General features: G+C 43.5%; 1 protein-coding gene across 1 annotated transcript in view; it reads right to left on the minus strand.

Annotated features, from left to right (window-relative positions):
- Nucleotides 1-68: 68 nt before the first annotated feature.
- Nucleotides 69-12,269, minus strand: part of side-III (sidestep III) — a 96,691-nt gene continuing 84,490 nt past the window's right edge. The window contains exons 15-18 of the mRNA NM_001043216.2: nucleotides 10,621-10,755; nucleotides 4,068-4,226; nucleotides 3,327-3,607; nucleotides 69-3,006 (exon numbers count right to left, since the gene is read on the minus strand). Of these exons, the coding sequence (NP_001036681.1) occupies nucleotides 2,353-3,006; nucleotides 3,327-3,607; nucleotides 4,068-4,226; nucleotides 10,621-10,755 (1,229 nt within the window). The 3' untranslated portion in view covers nucleotides 69-2,352. The remainder of the gene's footprint in view (nucleotides 3,007-3,326; nucleotides 3,608-4,067; nucleotides 4,227-10,620; nucleotides 10,756-12,269) is intronic.

Raw genomic sequence — 12,269 nt, forward strand, 5'->3', positions numbered from 1 at the left:
TAGGAAACCTTGTGCCTCCCAGCAATGAAAATACAACTCGAATTGCTTTAATTCAAACTCAATGTATTCTCATTAATATATTTACGTTTTATTCCTTATCATTAACATTATTACTTTATCACAAATATTTTAAGCATTTTTACATATGTAGTCAGTTACAATGATGTGTATATGTATGTATGTCTGTCTGTTTTCGGGACTTGGGCTTGCATGTATGTATGTACATCGTTGACCTCTCTGAGGCTCATAAAATAGTATCTGCTGACCTCGACATGGATCATGGGGATGTCGTGATGCTACAGGTTGTTGGGGATCGTTTTAAAATTGCACTACTGGCACTCGATTTTGGTTATCTACAGCGGGGACCTTTACTATATATGTATAAACTTGGAGGAAGTTTACGATTTGCTCTACCAGTTACCTGGATGCTATAACTTTTACATTTAAACATTATGACATTACATTGATTTTACTAATCGCTATCGATGACTTAGCATATACATTTCTTTTTTTCAATTACGTTTTTTCGATAGAAAGTCAAGAACTGAATCGCCCAACTGATATGACAAACGTTAGAACACTTATAGTCGTTTAGCCCTTGTCTTGAGTATGATATAGTCGTATAGCATTTCCGATGTGCTAATGCCTTGATAACAATTGCCAATGAAAGGGGGATGATAGGGTGGTGGGGGGGTGGGGGCTACGCTCCCCTCTTGAACTGCCCCAATCCTGCGAGCTGGGCCGACCCATTCAATATCCAATAAATAATGCTCAAGAATACATTCGTTGTGTATGTGTGTGTGTGTGTGCGTGCTCAGGTCCAACTGGTTGGCGTTCGTCAATGAGGTGTCTGTCTGTCGGAATTGGCCGGAATCGGGCCCATCAAATGGCCATCTGGAAGTGGAACTCCGTGCCTTTTATCCCTCTTATCGCTCGACCCGCATAAATCATTTTATTAGCTTATTAAAAAGTTTTCCATTTATTGTCATCGTTTTGCGCTATCGTGCGCACAAATCCGTGCCCAGTTCTATATACCCATTCATTTGGGATGGGGTACTCCGGATTGGTGATTCGGCCGGCAGCATGGATTGGGATATTTTTCTAAACTTTTCTTTATTGCTCACTTGTTGGCTGGCCCCGCTGCTAATGCCAGTGGAGCCGGAGCGGTAGCGGGAGCGGGAGCAACTGCTGTGACCATTAAATTCAAATCTGGTGCTGTTTTTGGCGCGTGTTTAAAAGTTAAATAATGACCAGCACTGGGCACGCAATGGCGCAAGACGTGTCCAATATAACTTTGCCTTTTTTCGGGTCGGCCCGACTTTGATCTCGTTTGCGGGAGGGCAGTTCAAATAGTGCGTCTGCGGCAGGAGGGGCTATGTTTTCCGGGGGATGTGTTCTTCTCACTTTAGCCGGGACAAACAGATTCAACAACGAGTTTCGAGTTGGAGAGCCCTGCTCCCAGCCACTCGGCCTCGCAATGGGTACAGGTCGTGGAAGATTAGTTTCACCTTGGGGGTCGCCCCTTAAATTAAAGACTGAACCACGAGGCGCGGGGCTGGGAGGGGCTACGACCTACACCAGTCGGAGGATATAGTATACAAGTACATCTACGGTTACACTTAGCTTAAACATTTACAAACGAACGGAGACACAGACACACGTATTACATATACATATTCGTACTTTAGCTACTCCTCTACATCTAGTAATTACTTCTAAGCGACGCTGTCGAACAAGGTTTTTAAATGTACAGCTGCGGTCAAGTTGGTAGTACCCTCTTTTCAAATTCGCTTAAGACCAAACTCAAAACCAACTTAAAATTGGCTTTCTTACAGCACTTTTAATTTTACAACAGATTTATTCTAAGAAAGTTTCGTTTTGACAATGATAATCTCCATTTCATTTCTAGTTTAGAATAATCTTATATTAATCAGATAATAGAGCTTACAAAACGCTATACAACTAACAAAATGTGATTTCTGGAATCCTAAAATTATTTAGTTTACAGTGTAGTTCGTAAATTTAGGATATGTTGTTTTACAAACATAAACATTTAAAATTTACCGAATGTTTACTAAAAACAACACGTATCTTCTTCGAAATAGATTTAAATTTTTCTATAAAACCATGTATACTTTATACTCCATACTCTCAAACTTGGTCTGTAGAATCAGTAAACTTATAAGGGTGGCTTGACCTGGATTAACTAACGCATTCAACCCCTTCACCGCAAACTTGACCGCAGCTTCACATGACTAGTAGTTGTTCGGTGTCACTCTGATTCGGCTGTGTTTTTGGGCTACTGCTGTGCGCCAGTCTTTTGGTTTCCATGCCAGGACGACAGGATGGTGCTTAGACGCAGCTCTCCGGCCCGGGCAGTGTGTCCGTGATGATGTGGTTTCGTCCTGCCGCCGACTTGTGCGTGATGGTGTTTAGCTGCGACGGCGACAGGCTCGTGCCGGCCATCGTCGATGCCATGCCCATGCCCATTCCCGGTCCAGGACCGACGCCCATTCCTGCTCCAACGCCCACTCCCAATCCCATCCCCAGGCCCAGACCCATGCCCTTGGGCAGCGTCATGTGGGCAGCGGGCGGCTTGTTGAGGCCGTAGTCTATAAGGCTGCTGGTGGTCAGGTAGTCGGCCAGGTTGAGCGGATCGTGGCCCCGCTGAGGAGCCATGTTGTGGGGCAGTGTGTGGTGCAGGTGGGCGGCATAGCCACCCGGGCCCGCACTTCCGTTGGCGGCCATCGCATTGCTCACCGTGCTGCCGGCGGAGCTGAGGGTGCTGCTGCTGCCGCCCGTGCCCGCTCCGGCTGAATAGCTGGCCATGCTCAGGCCCAGCTGCTCGTAGCGACTCAGCGTGGGCATGGCGTCGTAGAGAAGCGGTGGGTTGCTCCCGCCACTCCGGGCACCGACCAGGCCACCACCACCCGCCGCGGGGTCACTCTCCAGCTTCAAGGTGCTGGACTGTGAGGGCGGGCTGTTCAGGTGCGGCGCATTGCCATCCTGCAATGAAAATGGGATTAGATGGCTAGTCGCTAAACAGAAACCCAGTTAAAAAAACGATTTAATAAAAGATAAATACTACATTTCCTCTGCATTGCGTTTTTTGTGTAATGTTCCCATCAATGAATGTACTTTCGATAATTAATTTAACATTTTTTTTTGAGTATCATTTTCATATTATTGGGGGGAACATACTGAAAATGCAATGTAAAGGATGTCTATAAAGTCCTGCCCGTTTACAATAAACGCCTGTGTTGTCGACTACATACATAAATGGCATAGTTAAAGGGCAACGCCTCCTCCTGCCCACTGGCACTTACATAATCCGTGGTTTTGTGGCCACCAGTGTTGCCCGTCATGGGAGCGGCAGATGCAAGGCCGGCCGCCCCACCACCACCTCCTCCGCCTCCTCCTCCGCCAGCGAACAAACCACTCGGCCGATTTCCCAGCGGCGACGAGGCGTCACCGCCAGTTGGAGCACTCTTCTGGGCGCTCAATATGTCCGGCTGCTTCTCGATGCCCTGCTTCAGGGTGTAGGCCACCACGAGTCGCTGGTGGCCAGCTCCCGTTTCCAAGGGCGCAGTCACCGTCACATCCATGCCTGTCGGGAGAGTGGAGCATTAGCAAAAAGAGCAACAGCATATAGGGTTGGCTCAGCACTGTGTGGTTCTAAATACCCTTGCAGCATGTTACTTGGAACCATCCTTAAAACTGATCTTTTTCACTGCCAAGATAGCTAACTAACTAACTATCTAGAACTTGATTTTTGACATCAAGTTCATCATTATTAATTCATCATTAATTCGAAATGTATTGTAATTAGTTAAGTAACGCAGTTCTGGTAGATACGATTTGATTAAAGTTTTAGATTGAGGATACTTCTTCATAAAGTCAGGATACATTTAGAAGCTGTATAGGATTTGTATAATGGGAGCGGATCACCTAATAGAAACTGAAAAACCTCAACACTTGATGACGGGCCATCAAAGGAAACTATTTGATCCCCTGCCAGGGTATTTGGGTGCCCTCCACATGTCCGTGCGTGTGCTGCAATTACCCACCCAGGTGTTTGTCCTTGTCATCGCACATGTTGCGGGCTCCTTGGCCACGGCGCCTGCGAACGGCGATGACCACCACGGATAGCACCGCTATGCCCACGGTGAATAGTGTGCCGGCGAGGAGAGCAGCCAGGGGCAAGATGGACAGGCCCATTCGACCATCTGCAAAATGGAAGCAACAAATGGTAGAGCGATTAGGACATTGCTACGGGAGATGTGTCTTCATTGATGATGTTCCTTTCATGTTTGGGCTTCCAATAAAAATGTATACAGTTAGTAGAAATAATTGTAATCATGCTAACAGAAGGTAAAATGTATGTATTCCCCTATTCAGGAATTGCACAGTGAAATTTCGATTAAATCGAACATAGATATACCCCTTTTGGTAATTCCCATTTGGTAATTTGGGAATTACCCATGGTAATTCTCTAGGTTGCTTTTATTCTTAATTAAGCCTAATGAAAAAAAAATATTTAAAACTGATAGATACATACGCTTATAAGTTTATTTATGTTAAGATTTATTATAATTTTAATTTTATTTATTTGGTTAAAAGAAAGTGATGCAAAAGGAAATAATAATAATGAATAATAATGAGGTAGGAAGGCAGTTTTTCAATATATCTTTATGAAAGAAAAAGTGTGATATATTTAAACATATTAAATTATTTATATTAATTTTTAATCAACATTTTTGTTTAATGCTTTCATAGCTTAAAACCCCGTTTATGTAATCTCAAAATACGTTTATTTTCATCATGCTACGACTCTCGCAGTGAGTGCAAAGTTCAAACATAATTGGGAATGCGGCACTTAAAATACAATTTGTGATATAAAACGCACGCGTATGCAGGTTATTTTCCCTGACTTCTGATGATGAAAGCTATATGCCAGCTCTTTGTCTGACCGAACGCGATAAATAGCCATTGGTCGGCGAGGGTCCAATAAATTGGATGCGGCGTTGGCCACTTGAATGCTGCTCGCCCAGCGCTTTTCCAGCCGAGCCAGCCATATCACCCAAATCCATAACCCATATGGCCAATACCGCACCGCCACGCCCCGCCCCTTGGGTTTGCGCCCATAAAACGCACGTCGCATGTCAAGTGGCTGCCACAGGCAGCGTTCCTTCAGCCAATCGCTCGCTTAGTTTGTTGTATTTGCTATTGCGATTCCAATTGCGATGGCGATGGCTTTAACATCAGAGCTAAGCATTTCAATTAAAATCCGCTTCTCGGCTGGATTTTCGGACGATTCGGTAACTCGTAATGGAATATGCATTACAAGACCGGCCGCCCACACTGCGGATACGCAACCTGAGCATTGCGATGCGACGCCAACCTCCGTACACAGTGTATATTTTCGACATTCAACAAATTGCGCGCCTGCGGATATGCAACACAGAAACTCAATAGGGAAACATCAAAACAAACAGCAGGAATCAGGAAGCGGAAATACAGTGGATGCTAAATTGATTAAACAATGATTTCATTTTGATATTTCACCAAATATTTAGGCTTATTTGGCGTTGGTTCTCAAAAATTACAAACTTCACTTTGATTTTTTTAATAAACGAATTAAATTAACCGAATAATCTTGATATCACAACTTTTGCAATGTTCAATTTAGTTTCTGTTTTCTTGATTATACGATTACGATGTTATTAAATGTAAATTTATAGCGCTAGAATTGGCTAAACCAAGAGGCCAGGAACTATTTTATGTCTTTACCACAACGCCATTAAACCATAGCCGTTATAAATCTTTATAAAAGTCAGTTTATAAGCAGTGCCTACTGTAATAACCAAACGACATGCTAACAACAGGCTGTAATGGGATGGTAATGGGATGGGTGGTGCATGCAGACTGTTGCTAATTTATAAACCTGGTCTTGTTGTCAGCCAAACGCCAAAGTTGCAAATCAATAAATATTCTTTGACTGCCGAATGTTGCTGTGCCAAATGTTGACGAAACTGCGCCGCTGGCGAAATTGCTCATTTATGCATGGCTGCGTCTAAGCGAACACATCCGTGCAAAGAACCACTCCAACTTTCACCCACCACACACAACCTACAACCACCCAATACCAACCCACTTTTAGGTGGCTTGTAATTGCCGGCACATGACTTTTGGAAAAAGTACAAATATATATGCTCGTAGTGTGTGTGCTCAGCCAGCGCGTTCAAAATGCGAGGGCCGAAAGTTTTTGCTATTTCGATTTGTATAGTTTATCGAGTTTTACCCGGCTAAAAGCATTTCAGCCACGCGTTTTATTTTGCATGCCATATTGGTAATAAAAATGAATTCAACTCAGGACATTGAGCGTATTATAACATTTTATTCAAAACATCCAGCATGTCGGTAACTTGTTGGCTTGAAACAATGCATTTCAATCGCCGATTAAGATATTTAACGAATGGAAAAGTGCTTGTTTGAGCAGTAAATAGTGAAAAAATGTTAATTGAGTCTTGTACTACTGTGTATTGGTATTTCAATTTGATTATGTCTTGCAAAAACTTTGAAAGGATTGACAGATGATGGCTTAATCGAATAAAATTTACTGAAAGTACAAGGATTTCATGCCATGGAATAGGTTATAAACTTTTGAAACTGGATGTATTTGCATTGCACTCAATAATAAAAAAAAAAAAAAAAACGAAGAGAGGGTGGGATTCTGACTGGTTGGCTGACGTATGGCATTTTTAATTTTAATTAGATCGGTCTAAATGACTCGCAATTGCAGCCGGCAAACGAGTCCTGATTTAGGACAAGGCATCAATCATAGAACCTATTTGCATGGCCCAAATCCCGACGGTTTAGCCAAATTCGAAATTAGGCACGCACACATTTGGCATTACGCCACTCGAATAGGATTTGGTAAGCTGGTGCTCTATTAATTTCTTAACGCTCATCCGAGCAGATAAATAAATTGTTATTTAATTTCGTTATGCTCATGTAGCGTTTAAATGATTTATGAATCGATGCGCATATTGGCGAGCGAGTGAATTGAATTAAATGCCAAATTTATTCATTTATTCAATGTCATGCCGGAGTGGGAATAATTCATTATAAATTCATCATTCCGTTTGATGCTCAGCCAAACGACACCACATGGCGGATACGTAATTCTCAATTCTCATTTATGGCTGAATGTGAAGAATTGGCACTAACCGGCGCACCTTTTGCATGTGGGCGGCAACATTTTCGAATTATCCAGTTGGGCACATACACCAAACACACTCAGATACATCCGTATCCTTATTCTCCCTCCGTTCCGTCCGTTCCGCCGTCGACAAATCCCCAATCGCACCAGGCAGCCCGACAACACAAAGGGCATAAAAGGAACAAAACCGAAGCGAGCAATCGCTTGCCAAATAAAATGTATATTTGGCAACCAGGAAGAGGGCACTTGAAACCGAAACACAAGTCGAGATGAGATGCCAGAAGAAAAAGAAATTTAATTTAAATATAAGCACACTGGCGTAATGAAATTTTCACACTTGTGCAAATATTTACCAATAAAACCACCTGGAATGGTGTGCCAGCCACCCAGCCAACCGGCAACTGGGGGCCCACCTCTATGCACATGCCCCGACTTAAGCGGATAAGCCAGACAACCGAGCCAGGAGCCTGTCGGGTGGAGTCACTCCTCCGTGTGGCAGGCAGGAGAGCTCAGTGGCTCCACGGACCACGGTGGCAAACTATCCATGTATCCCAACCACCAGGAGTGAGTCCTGCGTGCCGCTCATAAGCCAATTGTTTGCATGGGCTTCATTTGGATGAGTGCAGGCAGGAGCTGGCTGTTCTCCATCCGGCTGCCCCTGCCTCTGTCTCCGCTCATGAGCTTAATTCGATTTAATGCTCCCGTTTGAGATATAAATGATTCGACGAGATGATGAAAAAGTGGATTGGTTAAAATGTATTGGGAATACGAAGGGTACTGGGAGAAAACATCAGTGCTTACTCGGAGGAAGAACTAGGTTTTATAGGTCTAATCTATTGTAGGAATGCTTAAGATTCAAAAGATACTTTTATTAATGCAAGGCTGTATCCAAAGGAGTGCTGGCATTTAGTATATATATCTACGTGGCACCTGTAGGGTAGACGCCATACAGTCCTGCTTTTTCTGCCAGTGTAGGCCAACGTGCCCATGTGGCTTTCAAGGCAGGAATGCGTTTACACAAAGTAAGCATAAATAAAGGAAACGGTGTCTGCGTCTGCCGCTCCATTTCAAGAAAACGAGACAGACAGCGGTAGAGGGTATACAATAAAGTGAAGTTGGTGGCAGGGGCCAGGAGGCAGGAGGCAGGAGGAGCTGGCTGTCATCTATTGCAATGGCGGTCACATTTCCCTACCGCCCGCCTTCGATCCGCGATCCACATCCACATACATACAAGTATAATTTTATTTTACTTTACTTCGCTTCACTTTCTGCACCGTTGTCTTTTGGGATATTGTATTCAGATAAGACATGTTTAATGTATTTTTCCATGTCGTACAGTAATCGTTTATATTTCGTGCGCCTGGGCTTTGGGCCCGAGCTCAACGACGAGCTTCTGTGCGAGTATCAGGAGCTATGGCTCCGGTGTCTCCTCGCTTTCCGCTACCGCTTTTGATACCTTGTTACCGTGCGACCACAGGGTGGATGTGTGTGCACTGAGAGAAACGCAGTGAGCGTTTCGGTTGGGAGAATTTCGCTACAATCACAACTATTCTGGCCACTCTGGGAACTCTAGTTGTGTAACTTTGGGCTATAAATATTTTCTACTTTAAGCATTTCGAAATGCGTTCACTTGTCTTGCGTTTCTCTCAGTGCATGTGGCTGTATTCTGGTGGTATAATGTAACTCCTGGGGAATCTCTGTGTGTCAGTTTAGCATAACAAGATATTTCTTTTCTCTGTTGGGGTTTTGCGTTGCCATCGCTTTTTTGGCTAAAACATGAAATTGATTATATTTACATTAATGTGGCATCAAGTGTTGCCATTGTAAAATGTTCCTGCCGCCCATCCTGTGCATCCTATACACCCACTCTCTGATCACCTGACCGATTTCATTCGGCTGTTGGCAGAAAAGCTTTTAGATTTACCAAGGTGCAAATATTGACACCTGGCGGGCAGGTGTAGGGAGATTGCATGCTCGCAAATTAAGTCGCCCACACAGGGCCATCTTCCAGAATATCCCAACTCGTAACTGGTAACAGGTAACAGGTAAATGGTAACTGCTAACGGAGCTGTCATATAATACGCCGGATAAGTTGGTCAGCACTCAATCCATCCTCCTCCTAGAAGTCCTCCATGGAGCGCATTAGGAGATGATTGAGTGGATTCGATGTCCATGCCGTTCAAATATGCAATTGTGCAGATAAACATTATTGGCTGACCAAGTGTGGACAGTACTGGAAGCATAAGTAATATATAACTCGCCGTGCGCTGCGTTTAATATTGATGATGATGCTGGTCAGGTAGTGTTGCCATTCAAATTGCTGATGCAATAATTACTGGCATGCTGGTGCATAACTCGACTGATTTAATATGGGACAAGAAACGATGTAATATCATTACGAATGCGGAATAAAACTATTAACCCTTCTCCTCCTTAAAGCAAAAGTGGTGGTCTAATTAAGGGACTTACTTGAAAGTAATGCAAATTGTTTAAGTGAGTAATTATTTGCAGATGTGATAGATGGCTCGACATATTTTCACAGTTCGTGCATTTGGAATAGGAGAATCTTGAATGGGCGGACGAATTTCAGTTTCAATCCCGTCATCTGGTAATCACATTCAATTGTTTTCGCCCATTAGATGGAAATTAAATTTATGCAGCTCAAACCAATAATTCGATTGTGCATATTAGTCGAGGATATTGAATTAGTATGGTATGCTATTAACATGCGGTATCACAAATATGTTCTAACAAAATGTTGTCGAGAGTAATTTATGATTCTGTATATATAAATGATATGCTGAAAATCCTATACTGTGTGTGTCAAGTAAGGCTTTTATAAGCGCTTTCCAGGTATTTTTCCATCCATCACATTCTCGAAAAACAAGCACTTTCACACTTTTTACCTCTATTGTCGCGAGAGCGGAAAAACTTTTAAAGAAAATTAGCGTCAAAGTTGAATAACAAAGCATGAATAAGAAATCTTTGTGCCACTACTTCGGCTAGCCAGGGATGTTGGATGAAGGGATCCAAATGGAGATGGGGCTGGGAATGGGGATTTCGGGGGATGAGGAGTTGCAGTGTCGCCCCAGCATAAACAAAACTCGTTAAATAAAAGAGCAATTGTACTAACAGCGCCAGCAACAAAAACAACAAAAACAACAACAACAGCGACCAGCAACAACAAAGAAATAAATGAAAGAATGAAACTAAAACGGTTAAGCGGAATATGCAAATACTTGAATGACTTTTTAAAGGTGAAATGGTGCTTAAAAAGCCATGAATGCTCCTTCGCTCCTGGTCTAGCCAAAGTTTCCCCTTCGCCCTCCTTCCCCTCACCGCCCAGCGACGCGGGAAAACTTTGCAGTAGTTTTCCACTCCATTTTTTGTACTCCTACCTGAACGCTTGTCCGCCTCATTGATGGGAACATTCTCGAGGACAATTGGCTCCGAGCGGCCCTTCTGATTGACGCTGTAGACGACCAGATGCAGGGCCGGATGGGCATCGGGATAATAGTCCATAGGCATCAGATCTGTGCGGGGGGCGAAAGGGGAAAATTAATTAGTGCCACGATTAACTCTTTTTCAATTGCAAAATATATAAAACCATAGATTGCTTAAAAAGAAGTTATTTTATTGAAAGCTTAATGATTTCAAATATCATGGAAAGGTGTCTAAAAGTATGCTTTAACTTTCATTCAACAGTTCTGTCATCTATTTCAACATTCTTCACATATGTTATTCTTTAAATTTTCTTCACTTCACTTTCTCCTTCAATTACTTAAACGTCTAGATCGCCGGCTTAATAACACTAGACGTCTTATAAATGCCCTTTCTTATAACATATATAAATATTTTCTTAATATAGTACCTCCCTCCCCCATGATGTTTTTATGTCTTAATTTAGTGCAGGGATGGTCGGGTCATCGTGGATCATTAATTTAAAACTTGTAGTGCTCTGTGCAAACTTCATTAGGCAAACAGGCATTTAATTAGCACGTCGCGGTGCGAAACTTCGGTCGCATAAAATGAAAAGTTCCCGGTTGCAAACTGCGTGTGTTTTTTTTCCCCCGGCCCTGCTGCGCTGTTTTCTGATTTTCCGATTTTCCGCCTTTCTGTTTTTCTGTTTTTCCGTTTTTCTGGTTTTTTCTTAATGCGTGCATCAAAAGTTTTGTTTGTGCCCGTGCTCTCCTTGCACCGATAGCAGCTCATTAAAATGGCAACTACTACTGCACAAGGGCGTTTTGCCCTGGAGGTGGGCGCTAGGGGGCGTGGCAGGACTAATACGCATACATTGGCAGGCCGCAGGAACAAAAACAGCGCCCCCAAAAACCGCGCCCATTCACCCCCAACCCCCCTACCAATCGTCGGAAGACTCGTTAACACGCCTGTCTAACTAATCGTGACTTTACGCTTCGTTTGACTTTGCAAATATCGCCGAAACCCCTTAACCCCGCCGAGTCATCGATATGGTATGGAATAGCTGGCTGGAAAAGATGCCACTGCAGCAGCGAGCTGGGAACCGGGATCAGATCGGGCCATCTCGCCCGTTGCCAAGTTGCCAACTTTAATAATCCGAAATGTGGCTCATTAACTCGCAGAATCAAATGTAATATTATAATTTTCGGCTCCCTGTTAACCCCCATGATAAATCTTGCTTTTTCAACAGCTCGATTCGAGTTTTCTTCTGCCCTCCCCCCTAGGCAACCAGCCACGACCGCAGCAGCCCCTCCCCCGTCCCCCTTGCAGCATTCTATTTCATCCAATTCCCCACCTCAAAACGCCATTGGCATAAAAGTTTTGCTGACTAGCTAAAATTCATTACAACAAAACAGGCAACAGCATGTGCCAGCAATGGTTCAGGCACAAGGATAAGAAGGGAAGGGGAGGGGGAGAGGGGGAAGTGGAGCTTGAGCTGAGGTCCTGGCACCCTCAACTAATTAATCTGCGTAGTGCTAGCTTGTTGCATACACGGCGAAAAAGTATCTCAAAGTATCTTTTTAACATACCTTACATTTTTGGGATTGAAAGTAAACTTCGTTGAATA

This window comes from Drosophila melanogaster, chromosome 3R (genome assembly GCF_000001215.4).
Source record: "Drosophila melanogaster chromosome 3R".
NCBI lineage: Eukaryota > Metazoa > Arthropoda > Insecta > Diptera > Drosophilidae > Drosophila > Drosophila melanogaster.